The 17611-nt window shown below is 46.6% G+C and overlaps 2 protein-coding genes across 3 annotated transcripts; both read right to left on the bottom strand.

Annotated features, from left to right (window-relative positions):
* Positions 1-453: 453 nt before the first annotated feature.
* On the bottom strand, positions 454-4054 carry LOC117147340 (AP-1 complex subunit beta-1). The gene is made up of 3 exons (XM_033314198.1): positions 3945-4054; positions 2215-3664; positions 454-2149 (listed from the first exon to the last, which is right to left on the bottom strand). Exons 2-3 carry the CDS (start codon positions 3637-3639, stop codon positions 809-811), a joined length of 2766 nt encoding a protein of 921 aa, XP_033170089.1. The 5' UTR covers positions 3640-3664; positions 3945-4054; the 3' UTR covers positions 454-808.
* A 766-nt stretch (positions 4055-4820) lies between these two features.
* Positions 4821-17392, bottom strand: LOC117147642 (probable cationic amino acid transporter). 2 transcript variants are annotated; one of them, XM_033314610.1, is made up of 13 exons: positions 15661-17390; positions 12163-12288; positions 11944-12097; positions 11593-11724; positions 11425-11523; positions 11144-11352; positions 10879-11050; positions 10458-10641; positions 9805-10397; positions 9424-9589; positions 9135-9345; positions 8957-9053; positions 4821-8621 (listed from the first exon to the last, which is right to left on the bottom strand). In XM_033314610.1, the coding sequence occupies exons 1-13, from the start codon at positions 15694-15696 to the stop codon at positions 8353-8355; spliced, it is 2448 nt and encodes an 815-aa protein (XP_033170501.1). In that variant the 5' UTR covers positions 15697-17390; the 3' UTR covers positions 4821-8352. The 2 variants fall into 2 exon arrangements, with proteins under 2 accessions (XP_033170501.1, XP_033170502.1); XM_033314611.1 differs by lacking the exons at positions 4821-8621; positions 8957-9053; positions 9424-9589 and having other exon boundaries at positions 9192-9345; positions 15661-17392.
* Positions 17393-17611: the final 219 nt, after the last annotated feature.

Here is a 17611-nt window from a genome sequence, read left to right as displayed (position 1 = left end):
TTGGGTGTCTGTACAATTCGCTATCATGTGGGTTCAACATCTCTACTTCTCCAAATGTGGCTGCTACAGAATGCTCCACTTACATACGTGGGCCAATGTGGGCGTGGCCAAAGTAAATCTGCGCGGGAAGAGCGCTTTGCATCTCCTATCTGATGGAGTCTATAGTTCCTCTTTCTCCTTAACGAATTTTCGCGTAAATATGATATTTCAAATCGAACATTTGAGTTGCAAGCCTAGTTTTGGATCATTATGATCCTAGACCTCAATGTAATGACTTTTAACCTAACTGATGCAATTAATTAATCAGATCTTCTACTTTATATGCTTAGAACACTAACTTTGGTGCACTTTAACTTTGAGCTGAAGGTATAAAAATCTTTCAGACTTGCGAACGAACAAATATTATAATACACAAATCATATATAATAATCATCAAGGAAAACAATGTGTCAATTATTTAGGGTTATGCTTTTTACTAGGACGCAAACATATACATAGATGCCGACCATAGACATATGGGGTTACAGAGTTTTGGAATGCGGTTATGCAACGTTGCTATTACACGTTAGTACACCGAAGACAAGCAGCTCCGATTAACAATTAACAGATCTCTCGACGAACCCGATTGGTTTTTATATGTGTGCATATGCATAAATAATATATGTAGGCGGCGAATTGGCCAATACACAATATAATAATAATACGTAAATTTACAACTTATTGTTGAGCTAATCTTCAACACCCGCAAATCGATCGCTCCAATTGCTTTGTGCTAATCGTCCGCCATCCGATGTGCGCCATGGAACGCTTATGGCGAACGGATGATGGCCTCGTAGGCGGCGAAGATTATGTTGGCCACCTCCACGGAGCGCGATTTGAGGCTGAGAGTGGCTTCCGGGTTGCCCGGCTGCAGCTTCAGCTCCAGCAGCACCCAAATGTTGTTGGTCAGCTTGAGTGACTGGTAGAGCATGTCCTGGCCCTCGACGTTACGCTTGGCAATGGTGAAGATGTTGTTGGTGGTCATCTTGGAGGCGATGCCGTCGGTGGTGCCAATGACACCGCTCAGGCTGTACTGCAGTTCGTTGGCGGCGGGGATCTCCTTCCAGGTGTTGAGGAACACGCGCTTGTCCAACTGCCCATCCTCGGCGAACAGCACGTTGCCGTGCACCAGGCACGCGAAGTAGAAGATGTCGATGTTGTTCTTCACGGCCACCTGCAAGTTGTTGAGCGGCTCCATGCGCTGAATGGGTCCGTTGGTGCCCAAGGCCATGCTGACCTCGATCGACTGGTTGGGTGGAAGGGGAGCAGCCTGCATGGGCGACGCGGGCACCAGGCCGAAGCTGTTCTTGTTCAGTTGGATGGCGAAGTTAGTCATCGGCTGCATGGCTTTGTTGGTCAGAGTCATGTCCATGAACACTTCGCCGTTGCGGCGTGAGAACGTTCCTTGTATTTCGAGTCCCTTGCCCTTCTCCGCCGGCAGCCATGTGACCTTGGGAATCTGAACACCCACCGATAGCGTTGCTCCGCCCAGTCCGAAAATGTCGCCTAGCAGGCTGGTGGCACCGCCGGGAGCCGCCTCTGCTGGCGGGCCACCGAGGAGTATGTCAAGACCGCCGCCCAGAAGGTCCACATTGCTGGTGGCTGCCGGAGCAGATGGCATGGCGGGTGCGTTGATATCCATGGAGAGCAGATCGCCAATGAGCGACTCCTGGTTGGGAATGACCATTGCCTCTGAGCCGGCTGCGTTTTCTGCTTGCTCTGCACCAGACGCAGATCCAGTTGCTCGGTTGGGCAGCGACTTGCGCACACCTGCTCCGCGACCCTCCACAAACGCGGTGGGAGGCTTATGATAGACGCTGGCCAGCGAGCTAATGTGGCAGATGAGCTCGTCCAGCAGCGTCGGCTCCAAAAGGTCGGTCTCCTCTGAGATAAGTGGCTTGTCGGCCAGCACCACCTCCTTGGCGGCGGCCGGGTCCGTGGACAGGAGACGCCAGTAGATAAAGCCACGGTCACGCAGATCGGGGTTGTCCGAATCCTGGGTAGCCAATGATAGTACGTGCTGCACCAGCTCCTGGGTGTCCGACGGGCGCTTGAGGAACAACTTAACCACGGCCGTCAGCAGCTGCAACTGCACCTGTGCATTTTCATCCTGGCGAAAGAGAAAATAGCAATTCAAAGACCTGATAATGTTGGCAAATCCAGAGAAAAACTTACCTGGAATCCTTCAAGGAAGCTGTCAAGCAGCTCGTCAGCGTTGTCAATGCGCTCTGCGTACTCGCCAATGATCCAAACCATCGATGCGCGTGCCTCCGGCTCGTCCAGAGTGTCCAGGTTCTCGCACAGCGTGCTGATAATGCTCTCGTACTTGTTGGGGTACTTGCGGAAGATGTCCTTGATGACCACAATGGCCTCCTGCACCACGTAGTTGACCTTGGTCTGGATAAGATCAAGCAGCGTGGACACGCAGCGTTCGGCAGAAGGCTCCACCTTAATGGCGCATCGCCCGATGGCGCGGACTGCCTTGCGCACAAAGTCCACGTCCACCTCGGTGGCGTACTCCTTCAGCTCGCTAAGCACCTGGGCGATATTGCTCTGGTTGGCCAGGCGGATCATGATGTCTAGCTTCTCCAGTTTCACGTAGATGGGATCGTTGTATTTCACGAAGAACACCTTCATTTCGTGCTTGAGAATGTCTGGTCGCTTCTGGACAATCAGATTGATGTTGCGCAGGGCCACATACTGCACCTCCGGCTCTGAGGAGAGCAACGTGACCAATGGCGGAGCCAGCTTCTTGGTGAGTGTGGCGCAAAAGTCGCTGTCGCTGGACAACATCTCGAGCAACTTCATCAGCACCTTGACGGCGCTCAGAACGACGGCGGCGTTGGCGTGAGCCAGACGCGGAGTGATTCGCTCGCAGATGGACTGCGCCTCGCGCTCATCCTTCGGGCTGTAGTTGGCCAGCGAGTCCAGGATAAAGACCTGGCCCCACTCGGTGCACTCGTTGAGCGCCGTCAGCAGCTTATTAATGGTGACCGAGTTCATCTCCACGAGGGGCTGGCCGGACTGACTGGCTTCGTTAATCTCGCTCAGAGCAGCCACCGCATTGGCCACTACCATGGGATTCGAGTCGGATAGCAAATCCTTCAGCTGATCCAGGAAGCCTTGGTCCTCCACCATTGTGGCCGAAATGTCGTACAGCTTGGCTACGCACACGGCGGCCGTTTTGCGCACATACGGATCCTCGTCCTTTAGGCACTTGCGCAGCGGCTCGCACAGGTACTCGGTGATCTTGTCCACCCGAATGCAGCCCATGGTGCGCACGGCCAGCGCCCGGATCAGCGGATTGGAGTCCTCGCAGTCCTTCACGAACGTATTCACCGCCATGATGGCCATGTCCGGCTGCGATTTGGCGTAGTTCATCAGATAAAGGTAGACCAGCTTCTTCAGCTCCAGGTTGTCCGTCTGCATGCAGTTTACTACGTCCGGGAAGAGAGCGGACACGTCTTTGCCCACGGTCATGCTGGCGATCACCTTCTTCACCGCCTCCTTCTTCTTCTCCTTCTTGTCGTTATTCAGCTCCGACTTGAGCTCGAAGATCTCGCCCTTCTTGGTGGTGGTGAAGTACTTGGAATCAGTCATCGTGGCTGCTGCTCCTAGCTGCGTACTGAAATTTGAATCGAGATCGAGTTTAGAGAAGGGAACGCAGAGTTTCCGGCACAAGAACAGCGATTATTGATTGCAATCCCCCTCACACCGCACCACCTCTTGGGGGCGGAATCACCAGAATACCAACACATTCACCCCTATCGCAGCTTGAACACGTCTCAAAAGGGGCCCGATTTTCGGGATGACTCAGAACTGGCCAGCGGAAAAGAAGCCCCCAAGTGGACTGCCCCTATGCCAACTTAGGGAGACTTCTGCAAACGCAGCTTGCTTTTAATTACCTTTCAAATAGTTAATTTTCGGGCACAAAAATTTGTTAGCTTTTCTCTTCTCTCTGCAATTAGTGCGACCGTTTGCAGGGGAGTGACTTGTCGAAGCACTGGTATTTTTCTGTTTAGTATTTTGATAAATCGATTAGTTTTTCCGATTGTATCGCCTTTTTCGTACAATGAAGTTTTGTGTTCCTATCGAAATATTTTTAAATAGGTGGGTGAATTAAATTCTTTTTTTATGATATTGGTGGCTCTGATCAAGGTCAGCATCTCTTGCTCGTAAAACTCAGCTCAGTTTAATGAAATCGTGCAGACGATTTTTCCAGATATAATACAGATATAGGACAGCCGATGAAGTGAAGTCGACGCTCTCACTGGAGAGCAATATAGCGAATTAGAGTGAGATGACTATATTACATCTGAAAAGTAACGGATCGAAAAAGCAACAGGCTATCTTATTTATTTATAATAACGTTATCAAACATTTAATTTTCCTTAATATTTAAAAAACATTTATGTAATTGATGTCAATGTTTTTTTCCAATATTAAAGGAGAATGAAAGCAAGACGGCAGTAACATGAATTATAATATTTATTTCAATAAAATGGGTCTCTTTAAGTCTAAAAGGAAAGTACATTATGTACGATTGTTTTAAAATATCTTTTTTTAATTTTGCGATGCCTCATCAAAAAGCGAGACTTCTCAAAGTGTCGCATTTCTCCATGATTCCCCATTGAAATAGACATAATTGAATATCCTAACAATTTTATTTTTTAATATTCTCAAGAAATATCATTTAATAAGTTATTAACACATAAAACAAATCAAGAGTAGTATTGAATTAAAAAATGTTTGGTTTTCTTATATTTTAACATCATTTTCATTTCATTTGCTTTTTATCGATCCATTGAAATATATATATATATATATACATATATATATATATCATCATTTTCATATGGGGATTTTCCCATATATGTTGTATATTAATAGTTGCATATTAACTTCATTCGCTCACGACTTTCTCATCACTTTTATCCCCTTTTCTTCTCCTCACTTTCATCTATTTTTTTTTGTTTTTTTTTTTTAATAAATAAGTTCGGAATAACTTTAAAAATTTTGATGTTTCATTAGTAAAAGTTGTAAAGTTCGCTATTACACCTTAATTATATACACGTTTAAATAAATCATATTCCAGTAATTCAGTCTTATGAAATAAACAGAAACTTAGGTCCGGTATATTCAGCTGGAAAATCAATCAATAAGAAAACAATCGCCCAAAGCCATTTCGAATCAATAAAACAATGAAAGGCGGATTATTCCGATTTCGTTTTTTTTTTTTCATAATCAGGCTTGGCTCCTAAGTAAGCGGTCTTCTTCGTCCTCGCAAGTACAATTCTCATCGATTACGGTCTTTTTATTGCTGTTCTTATTGTTGTCCGGTTCCTTTTGTTGTGTGCGTGTCTATGCGTGTTTGTGGGTGCGATTAGGTTTGTTCGTCCCCTGCCTATCCAGTTTTTCTGATTCTGAGTGAGCATAGACCTTGGAGTGGGTTTTATCCTCCGTTCGAGGGATTAAAAAAGTACGGAAACAATATGTGGTAGTAAAATGCATACTTTTGTTAACGGAAGCTTCTGGTTTTCCCTTTACACTTATCGATATACATATTGCACGTTATGTTGACTTGGTTGTTATTCGCTTTAAATTGGAACTGTAGAAAATCTATTAAAACTATCATATTCCCATAACATTTATCTTAAGTTGGTGGTATCGAAAGAAACGAAAGGTGGAAGAGCGAGCAGCTTCAGCCCGCAGTTACTGGATTGCCTGTACTGTAACATTTGTCATTTGTTATTGGTATTTCTTATTTATGTGGGTGACCGACATGTACGGATAGTACAGATTGTAACTCTTCGGAGCGCACACTCAGCGGATAGTTGGGAGCCCTTTTCGCCGATGAGCACCTTAGTCCGCATAAGAGATTATGTATGAAAATGAACAAAGTTTGACCCAACTTGGTAACGAAAGCAAAACTTGGAACGGGACTTTCGCAATTGGTTATCGGCGATCGGCGATCGGTGATCGGGTACCGAAACTATCGGATGAATGTGGGCTCGCTGAGCTCCGTTATGTTTTGTATCTCAACTTTAAGCTGTGTGGTAGGATATGTTATTCTTTAGTTGTTACATTTGTATCTGAGTTTCGTTTCCCTTAGTTGCATTTTCTAGTGTCTTGTTCATAAAAATATACACCTTTGGTAGTATGTACGTATAAGTTGTGTATGTACAAATCGTGTTCGGTTCTGATGTTTTGAAGCGAGTAGAGGGAGTCCTGGTGAACAAAGGCATAGATACATATTACGTGGTGCAGGACCGTTGGGTGGCACTATATCTTAAGTAGTTGGTCCGGAAAGCTCCTCTTCGAAAACCCTAATATTGAGTGAGTGGAACATGGAACTCGTTTGGTTTCGGTCTACTGGTTCAAGAAGTGCATGGTGCATTGATTTGGCACTCGAAATTTAACAGATTCAACGGAAATTAATGGACTCAAACGAATTACATACATACATAGGTCGAAATCAAGTATCGAATGTCTTAGACGGTACGTTTGTTTTGTATATAAATAGTGTTCTTCTCTGTTGCGGGGCTAGATCGAAAGATCGAGGGCTAGCCCTAGGTTATTGAGTTCTTGTTGCAATCTTTGATATTCGCTATTCGGATTCTTTCCTGTACAAAGTCGTGAAGTACAAAAGGAATAAATTATCATAAGTATTATTATTATTAAAAAGGTTGATTTTGCTTTAACTTGCCATATATGTACTTGTAATTTAGCTAAAAATAGTTATGCATGGTTTGCTTGTACATAGTATATAAAGTGGAAAAAAGTATGCTTGTACTTGTACATAAATGTTTTCATTATCATATTTGCTTTTGGTTTAAGTATCATTGTGTTTATACATATTTGTAGTTATGCTTGCTTTGGTTTTATCCTTGGTTTAAGTTTGAATAGTTCAATAAATATTTGGTATTCTTTGGTATTCGTCTATATGGTAATTTTTATAAATATATATGCATATTTGTATAATTTTTGCTTCGTATTCCATTAGTAAAATAAATTGTATTACAACGAATGCGAAATGCCGCTTAAAAATGAGTTTTAGTTTAGCGCGAGCTCTAGAATAAAAAAACAAATAACATTTCGAAAGAGTGTGTAAGACGGGACGGCCGTAGGCAGAGCGTACTGTACTGTAAATTCTCGCGTCCAGGCGCCGTATAAAATGCATAGCATAAATATGTAAACAACAATATCGAATCATAGGTGCATAAGGTTAGTGTTCAAGATCGTCCGGTGTCTCGTTATATCGTCTATATGTCTGTCTGTCTGTCTGTGTGGCTGAGCAAATCCCGACATTGTGCAAGGATCGTCTTGGGCCAGAGGGCCAATATCATTTGGGGTTACGAACGGCGACCTCTGACCTGCTAGGGGTATCCATCCACAAGCCCAGGATTTCAAGTTTGTCGCTGGCATTGGAGCGTGTCAGTGAGTGAGTGCGGTTGCGAGTGTGGGGGTGATGGTGCCTAAAATGTACAGTTGTGCATGGTAGCACCCCGACGACCCGACCACCTCACTGCCGGTTGTGTGGTACATGTCTGAACTGGATCAGACACACGCCCGAGTAGTATTGTGTCTGCCTTCCTGATGCCTGTGCTGAAAACCGATTGACCAACGTCACCCAAAACGCCAGCCAATCGGAGTTGAGCACAATCGTTCATTGGTTATCGGTTAACGGTTGTTGGTTATCATTTATCAGTTATCTATTATCTGTTATTTGTTACGTTTAATCGGTTGTCCGTGGCTTTGCTTATCGTCTATCGCTAATCGGTCGGTTTGGTATCAAGGTTTGGGTAATTTGAATTCGGCAACTTTGCACTTTAACTCTTGCTGAACTAATAACCCATCGCTATATATGTAAATATATATTTGCTTGTATAATCAATATATATATATATATCAATATATATATAAGTGTATATTATGTATTGTATATGGTATATGTGTATAACGGTGACCTCGCTGTTGGTCCAGCGGAGTGCTGTGAACAATGACTCCACCGTCCAGGCTTGTATACGGTATGCATCTGCAAACCGCCAACAACACACCTCGCCATCCATATGGTTAAACTTAACATCTCTAATCGTATTTACAAGTGAGTGAGCTGCATCCGGCTGACCGGATCCAGCTACTGGTCCGGATCCAGCGAACTGACTGCCTTTGAGATCGTAGCCGATGTGAGTGGGTTGTCTTACGTTGATGGAGCATCACTCGGGAATTAGCGGGAATCGGGCTTGGGGAACTGGAACTGGATTTGGAATGGTAACTGGGACAGGGACAGGGACTGCAACTGGGTCTCTGTGCTTAGTCATCCCACGTGGGGAACTGGCCCTCGTCCACGAACATGCTGAACTGGCCAGTGTACTGGCGTTCCATCGGAGGACCGCTGCCCGATCCCGATCCCGATCCCGATCCCTTCGCCTGGACGGCGATCGGAGGTGGTGGAACAGGTCGGTTTGAGCCCGCAGTGCTCCTGCCAGCTGGCTTCTCCGGCGCACTGCCCTGGCCACTCCTCGAACTGCCCTGGGCCGACGACGAGGACGACGTGGTCTTTCCGTAGTTATAGCGCTGCTCTGCTGGACAAATTATGGTTATATTAGCAAGTAATACGATTATCACTTCTTATAGATGGGCTTTGAGTATAGACTCTCTACCAAGTATCATGAAATCGTGATTTCTTGATTAGTTTTCATATTAAGTTCTGTTTACTTTTTATGAAAATCACTCATCCGCCATGTTGTTCAAGGGGATTTGCATAACTTAGTGGGAGAATGTATTTACTAGTTCGAAATGATTGTGGATGCAGAACGCATTCGCAAGATTTGAATTCTTAGGTCACATTTTCAATAATGTCTTACTAAAGGATCAAGGATCTTGCAATCAAGGGGGACAAACAAATGAGACTCACTCGACGGCTGCTTCACCTCCTTGCTGGCCCAGACGGGTTCGTGGGTCTGGTTGTACGATTGCTGATCCCACACGGCCTTCTCCTCGACGTTTTTGCTCTGGAAAGGAGAGAGAAAGGGACTTAAGTTGGATGGGACGGAAAAGTAAACCAATGCCAAACCAATCGGCAGAGCACTCACGTAGTCGACATGCAACTCCAGGTCGTCGCTGGCCTGCTCGAGGCTGCTGTGCGTGATGCCGTAGTAGAAGTACATGATGAATCCCAGCGACATCCACACGGTGAAGCGGACCAGCGTGAGGATGCTCAGCTTGAATATCAGGTAGATGTTCACGGTGATGGCGATGGTCGGAATGAACGGGAGTCCGGGCGTGAGGAAGGCCAGCGCATATCTGGACGAGAATGGAGCAGGAGGAGACGGGTTAGTCGGGGATGCTGGAGCTGCTGGTGGAGCAGGGGGATTGAATTACCTATTCTGCGGCTGCCTCGATATAATCAATAATATCACAAATATGCCGATAAACAAAATGAAATAAATGAAGGCGGCGAGGCCACCGGACCAGCCAATGGCCGCGAACAGGTCCAGGAAGAATATGAGACCGAACATGATGCCCACTAGCTTGGTGACGTACATGCCTGGTGGATCGATTTCGATGGATCGGTGGATACGGTGGTGCGTATTGGATTGGAAAAGCAAAAGCAAAGAGTCAATTTCAATCGCAGTTTTTCTAGTTTGTGTATGGATATTCAGCAGGAACCAAGAACGGATGTGTGCATAGTTTTGGATCAACCAGGAGCACCATAATTGACCCAAAACTACTAGGGAATCATATTCTTCTAGGTCAACATACCACTCTCGGCGGTGGCCTGGCCGGGATTGATCCAGGGAAAGAAGCCTGGGCACAGGTACGCATAGTCGTGGATCTTCCGGGTGACGAAGTTCAGGCCCATGGCATCGAAGGCGGTCGCCTGGCCAGTGGGCCCGGTTGGTGCGCCATGTACACTGCCGTAGAACTTGTTCTCGGAGCGATCGGACACGAGGAACTGGTCGTCGCGACCGCCCAGGAATCCCTCCGGACTGTCGTCGATGAAGGAGTCGTCCGAGTCGGACATGCCGCGCGTGACACGCTTGATGGTCAGCTTGCCAGGCACCTCCAGCACCTCGGCGGGCGTGACGTGGGATCGGGAATCGCTGGCCGTCCCGGGCGCCACCGGGGTGCGCAGCTGGGCTGGGAGCAGCTCCACCAGCGAAGTGCTGTGCGGCTGATAGCGCAGCACCAGGACGCAGGTGGACACCAGCGTGTAGGCCAGCAGCGTCCCAATGGACATCATCTCGACGAGGATCTCCAGGCGCACGGTGAGCGCCACCAGGGCGGCGGCCAGTCCGCTGCCAATGGTCGCCAGTCCGGGCACATTGGTGCGGTGCCACAGCTGCGACAGTTGTCTGCACGAAATAGAAATCCCATTTCAAGCTCCATTTCAAGAATGGCTATGAAGCACTCACCTGAATATCAAGCCGTCCTGGGCCATCGCATAGATGACACGTGGCATGGGGAACATGGAGCCAAACATGGCCACCGAAAGACCTGCGGTAGCTCCGATGGCCACCACCGCCCGGCACTTCGGGGCACTCACGTACGACCACATCTGGACCAGCGCCGCTCCCGTGTTGATGTGGTCGTAGGGAACTGGAACACGGAAAGCGTTACATCAGTGTAGTTCGAATTTCAAGCCGCAGGATGATAGATATCTTAAAAGTGCACCAATGCATCTTCTTACTCCCAATTTCATCAATATGATATATATATCACGATTAGATCGATCTGTCATCATCGTATATGGTACATTATATATAGTAATTGGGCCTTAATCTTGGGATTACCATTGGATTGTGGGTTACATTCACCTATCACCAAGATACTCACCCACTAAAGTTAGGACTAGACTAACGCTAACATAGGCGATTAGCACGACGACCAGGGAACCAACGATCGCCTTCGGTATACTCTTCTGCGGATTGTGTGCCTCCTCGCCGGTGGTCGCGATGATGTCGAAACCGATAAAGGCGTAGAAGCAGGTTGCAGCACCGGAAAACACCTGTAAGTCCATGCATCGTGGAGTGTTATATGAGTATGTGATATCATTTGCCCTTAAGATAGACTTAAGTTGCAAGGTAGAATGGATACTTACACCACTCCAGCCGTAGGGCAGGAATCCCTGGTGCTCGGACCACGTCTTCGTGTCCACATAGAACAGTCCGGCGGCCATCACGAAGACCCACGTGGCCAGGTTGACGGCGTTGAGTGAGTGGTTGAAGATGACCGACTTGCTGGCACCCATCGCCAGGACGCAGGTCATGAGCAGCGTGATGCCGAAGGCAATAAAGTCCGGTGGTTTGCCTGCGAGTGTAGAAGATTCAATCATTATTAGCGGGACCAAAGGGCCAGGTCCATGGAGCACCCAATACTCACCGAATATCGTGCCGATGGACTCGCTTATCGTTCGCGCAATGGCATTGCCGGTCAGGGAATCGAAACTTGAACTTAACGCACAGGCACAGGCACTTGTTCCTGTCGAAGTCCGGAATTCAAAGCAAAGCGTTAGCATGAACATTGCGACATTCCGGAGGATGCACTCACCTATTAGATATTCCAATATCATATTCCAACCAATTATAAAAGCTACGAATTCTCCAACCGCCACATATGAATACATATAGGCCGAGCCGGATGTGTGTGGCACACGAACGCCAAACTCTGCATAGCAGGCGCCTGTGGATCAATGAAATGATATAGGATTGATATATAGGATCACAAAGATGTGGCTGAAAGAGCATCTTAGTGCTGCCACAGCATAAGTAAGTAAAACATATGATAGGTGACAACTAGTATGCAACACCGCATTTTGAATGGTTTAGTGTTGTAAAGCGCACTTGAAAGCACACAGTTCACCTTTGCGAAATTAGTCCAAACCATCTGAGCTTTACTTACCTGAGAAAATACTCGCTATGGCGGCTATAATAAAACTAATAATCACTCCGGGTCCGGCTATCTTCTGGGCCACCATGCCGGCCACCAGGTACATGCCCGTGCCGCAGCAGGATCCGATGCCCAGCGAGGTCAGGTCCAGCGTGTTGAGACATTTCTGTACATGTACATGGGTATTGGGGTTATTTGGTGCTCGAAGGGCGTATCCCTCCACTGACTCACCGTTAGCTTGGGCTTCTGTGGCTGTGCGTTGCCGTCCTGCAGCTGCTTCACGTCCTTGGTGCGGATGAGCTTGGGCAGGAGCGTCGTCGAGCTGACTCCTGGCGGCAGGGGCACCCTGAACTTGACCTGCAATCGGAGCAGAGCAGCACAATTAATTCGAGGACCAACGTTCGAGCAGCTGCTATTGAAAGATGAGTGCCATCGAGGACCACAACCAGTCATCCCCTGCCACCCAGTCGCCCAGTCCCCCAGTTATCCAGTCTCCCAGTCACCCAACCACCCACACGGAAAGCGAGTGCTCTCCACTGATAACTGCTGTCAGCTATGAGCAGCGGAATATGAATGGCAGGATGTGCTTGCGGCAAGGTCCTGGCAATCGATATTTGCAACAAGTCCTGTGACCACTACTTGCACACTCGGAAAATAACTCATATTCCGAACATATTATCTCCGGAACATATCTTCTGACCGCAGACACAAGTTTGCAACACTGTGACTGACTGTGATTTACTTCCCACTTCACTTCTTTTGATATAGTGTTTGGTAATTCCTAAGAATATTTCCCCACCCTGTGATGTTAAGATACAATATTATGATGTGCGGATTCCTCACTTAATAAATATAAAATAAAAAATAAAAAAAAATTCGTGAGGAAAAACCAGATAGTATCATGTTTCCCTTTCCGAATTATTTATAATACTAATAAATATATATTATTATATATATGTGCAAGGGTATATAAACTTCGAGTTGCGAATGCAAGCTCAGGGAAATTAAAAACGCAAATTATTTGGAAAATGGAAATTAGGTGAATGAAAAAGTATCCAATCCAAACCCATTGAATGATATTACGCCAATGTGCTGAGTTGTTATTTGCACAAACATAAAATACATTTAAAATCAGTTGCGAGTGCTTTCAGCTGCAACTTGATTTATTCGAATCGACACAAATATTGTTTATGGCCATTTAAATGTATGTATAGATAAACATAGACACGCAATCATATTTTAATCTGCGTCGATGCTTGTTTTTTTTACGCGCATAAAATAAAAACGTAAAGACAGTTTAATTAAAACCGCCATGAATTGAAGTGAGAATCGAGCAATTATTTGGATTGCCTGGAGGAAAAACTGCTTCGCCACGCTTCCCACCACCACTGATTCATGTTTCTTGCTCCCCTTTTGAGGAAATGGCTCGTAAAGAGGACCTCGTTGCATACATTTCAGGAAGAGCCTTTGATGTCAGCTGCAGTGGCCGACATTATTTGCTCCCCAGTTTCCCAGCTAAATGGCATTTCAGCGGGCAGGCGGTCGACCGCAGATGTGTGTCTCCTCCACGAGTGCCTCCATCTCCATCTCCACCTCCACCACCAGCTCCATCTCCATGACCATTTCCTGTGGCATTCAAAGTGGGTGCGTGGGCGCCTTGGCTCGTTTCCGCACTGGGTAACCATCCAGGCAGTGGCCTCCATTGCCCGCTGCACCCACATCCCACATATCCACATCCACATGTGCGCGGTGTGGTGTGGTCGAAGGACACCCACCCATGCTCCACCCTTTGTATTTCAATGAAGAGTATCATGCTACCCAAATACTTATAACCTTGCCGATGGCGTTTTAGTTTTGCACTGCACTGTTTGCAAATTCTCCCATCGCATCGAACAACACGAAACAATTGCTCGAAAATGCAAATCCCTTTTTGAAGAAGCTGTCTAAAAGTATGCTACGTTATTATGTCTGTACACAATTGAAAAAGATCAAGAACAAACCTACTTGGTTATTTCATTCAACACCAAATCACGCTGAATAAGCCAAAAAGGCATCAGTTGTCTGCTGGGATACCACTGCCCAAGGATACCATTCTTCCAGGACCCCTTTCCGCTGCGTTTCCAACAATTTGGCGATATTAATGGCGTGCAAGTGCCAGGGGCGAGTGGATGAGCAACTGCAATGACAGCAGCAGAGAAGGTCACCCCACCAGGATGGGGCCTGGTCCTTCGGGGGTACGTTAATCTCGCGGGGGAGTCCTGCGTGCCCTGTTTTCCAAATGGCTTTGTCGACTGAAGAGGCCATCCGCAAATAGATAGATCATTTGTACCCTGAGAGAACCCTCTGTTCTTGGACACAAATATTTCTCATGCTACTAAAGCAAAGACATTACCCGGAAATAGAAGAATTCAATCTTTCATTTTGGAATTTAAAAAAATATAAAACTTTTTGCTTAAAAGTTGGTATCTTATATCTAATAATATGCTATCATATATGAGTTTATAATATGAAAACATGACAAACATATACTATAGGTCATAGAAATGAAGGGTTAGGTCAAAGAAGTTGACGCAATGATAAAGTAATAACCAAATAACGCCAAATTTAATATGTTGCATATATACTATACTATATACTACTTTGGTCACTTTAAAAAATTCCTCAGATAATAACCGAAATCATATTCTTTTGAATGAAAGTTAATCAAGTGTTGCAACAGATTTGCCCATGCCACACTGCCATTATTCCTCGCTGTGTATATATATACATAAATATATATATATATATATATATATATATATATAGCATACTTTTCGGACGGCTAAGCCCGCCATGCAGGCAGTCACACGCGGCGTATGAGCGATATGGTCACAATAAAGCTCCGGCTCTGGCCAAAACACATGCTTGTGTGTGGAGTGTGGGCGGGATCCCGGATTTGGGATTGAGTATCCTCCGCTCGGGTGGAATGCGGTGCGGTCTGGGGTGACTGTGACCCAGCGCTCTGCAGCTGGGGGATTTGGCCTAGAGGAGTTGGGCTCCAATTACAGACGCGGCTGTAAAGGGCCAGCGCAACAGAAGTGGCAATAAAGATAACGCTGAGCCAAAAATTTCGCCCCCCTTCAGCCAACCCCCTTCCCCTGCTGTTTGTGTTGTGTGTGTCTGTGTGTGGGTGTATGTTGTTTTTTTTATGCTTTGGCATTGAAGCTCGGTGTAAGTGTAGTTGTTGCCACGTCTATGCTCGTTCGTCGATTACTTGCTCGCCTGTTTGCCTGTGTGTGTGTGTGTGTGTGGCGAGCTTCTTCGTTGTCAAATGGATTTGCATAAGTCCACGGTACCACACACACACACACGCACATACACACGCTTTCGCTTTCACCCTGTGCGTGTGCGTGTGAGTCTGTGTGTGTGTGTGCGTCGGCGTTCGGCATCATAATGACCTTTTTGGAGCATACCATTACAACGGAGCCCCATTAGCACACGCACACTGTGTTTGGTGCTTGCGTGTGTGTGTGTGAGTGGATGGATGGTGGATGAGGGGGCTCCAATTTTAGCAGTGACCAAAACTCTGTGTCAGATTCAGTGGAGAAATAAAAATACACTTTTCAGTTGTGTGTTTTTTTTTCTGTTTTGTTACTTCTTTTTTTGTAGAGGGGGCAGGAGGTCGAAGTTTGTTTGTATTTTGGGTCTCCTTTGGTCTTTTTGCTATTTTATTGGGTTTTCATCGCTTACCTTCTCCAGCACCAACAACAAATCCGACGGCTTCATTGCGCTTTTGTATCTCGGCCCTCAACAGTTACGAATCAAAAGGATAACAGCGGGGTGGGGGGATGGCTTGTAGCTTGGTGAGTTGCCGAGAATTCGGCGATTGTTGCACTTGAAGGGGAACTTCCGCCTCTCCACTTCTCCGCTTCTCCGCTTCTCTGCTCTGCTGCTCTGCTCTTGCTCTCTCTCGCTCGAGTTGTGCTTATGCTTAGCCTTATAGCGTTATCCTTATCCAGGAGGAGCGGCGCAGACTGGGGATCCTGGCTGTTGTTAGCGTTACTGCTGCTGCTGCTGCTTCTGTTGCTTCCTTGGGCTTCGCATTGATTTTTGTCAGCAGCGTCATTCTATATTCAACAGTTTACGGCTGAAGGATACGCGCCCGTTGAATGCTACGCTACGAATCCTTGCTGTTCCTGCTCCTGCTGCTGCTGCTGCTGCTACTGCTGCTTTCACTTTCGGTTTTTCGCCAGCACTGCCACTGTCACTTTCTCTATCTCTATCTGTATCCCAACCGCTCCTGTTGTTGCGCGCCTTCGCCTTCACGTGGCCCCAGCACACACACACGCACACACGCGCACACTCGCGTGTATATACGTGTATCCTATATCCTTTCGCCGTTTCGCACGCACACAGACACACGGACACACGCTCGCACAAAAACAAAAAGTCAAATGTCTCGGCGACTCGCAGTTAACATAGATGGCTACTTTTATTAGTATTATTATTATTATTAATGTTATTATTGTTTCTCGTCCTGGTCAGCTATGCGCCCTGTGCCCTTCGTCCTTTCTCTCTTTTCTGGCCACGTTTCTCGCAGGCGGTCGCGCTTCTCGCCTCGGTATTCGGTGAATGAATGCCAGCGATTTTTCCGTGTGTATCACTTTTTTGTGCGGAACAAAGCAGCGAGTTCGCCTTCTGGCCCGCTCCTGCTGCAGAGCTTTCGTCCTTACAGCATTACTTGCGTGCGTGTTGCGATGCGGCGAATGGCGAACGGTTAACGGTGAACGGTGAACGCTGAAAGGTTAACGGCGAATGGTAAGCGACGAAGTTGTCGCGATCTGGCAACGCCGCTGAGCAGGAAGTTCCCTGTATCTATAACAGAGTTGTCCTGCCAAAGCTACAAGTTACTCGACTTTCGATTTCAACTCTGCTCTCCCGCTCTCCCACACACACACACACTCGCTCCCGCTTCCGCTCTGGGTCGCTCTCTTGCACGCACAAAAGTAGGCAACGGAAAGTGCAAGCGGCGAGAGCGCAGACGCACCCCCTTCCCACGCACATACACACACTCGCACGCTGTGTGCGAGAGAGTCGCTCAAGGATATGCAAATACACACACTCCCCAGAGGCGCCGCTTTCATCGGAACTGTGTATTGTGTAACGGCACCGAGCAGCATATGTGTGCGCACCTGTTAACTGCTGTTTGCTATTTACTGTTACCTGTCTGCCCACACACCCGAACGCCCGTCCAAACTTGCCATTCACCAGTTTCCAGTGGCGCTTATCTGGCATCGCACTCAAAGCTGCTCAAAGCTCGCACTTCAAACGGGATAATCGCGCACTTGTGCCGCCAGATGGCGCACCTGTCTAAGGATTGCAACTCGCCTATGGATAAACCCACAAGATTAAGACGCTCTGTAAGCACAAAGCAACGTTAGTTTCAATGGTATTACATGCTTCGTATCATGTAACAACAAATCTGAATCTACATATCTTTTCGAAGAATCTATATTCTAAATTGTGCTATTTTCTCTGGGCAACAAGAGCGTTATATGTAGATATTAATTATGTACCTGTAGAAGGTAAAATTATATTTATCACATGCATTGGCATGTTTATTATCCAACTATTAAAATCATAAATATATAAAGTGAAATCATCTTATCCAAACTATATTCGTTTTTATGTAGAGCGATGC

This window comes from Drosophila mauritiana, chromosome X (assembly GCF_004382145.1).
Source record: "Drosophila mauritiana strain mau12 chromosome X, ASM438214v1, whole genome shotgun sequence".
Taxonomy (NCBI): Eukaryota; Metazoa; Arthropoda; class Insecta; order Diptera; family Drosophilidae; genus Drosophila; species Drosophila mauritiana.
Note: the sequence above shows the minus strand (reverse complement) of the source record. Positions and strands in the feature narration are given on the sequence as shown.

Coding starts and splice junctions, on each gene's coding strand:
- LOC117147642 (XM_033314610.1), bottom strand. CDS start 15,696: ATGAAGCCGTCGGATTTGTTGTTGGTGCTGGAGAAG. Junction 12,289..15,660: donor TGTTGTTGGTGCTGGAGAAG/GTAAGCGATGAA, acceptor CTCCGATTGCAG/GTCAAGTTCAGGGTGCCCCT. Junction 9,346..9,423: donor TCGAGGCAGCCGCAGAATAG/GTAATTCAATCC, acceptor ATTCTCGTCCAG/ATATGCGCTGGCCTTCCTCA.
- LOC117147340 (XM_033314198.1), bottom strand. CDS start 3,639: ATGACTGATTCCAAGTACTTCACCACCACCAAGAAGGGCGAGATCTTC. Junction 2,150..2,214: donor GCTTCCTTGAAGGATTCCAG/GTAAGTTTTTCT, acceptor CTCTTTCGCCAG/GATGAAAATGCACAGGTGCA.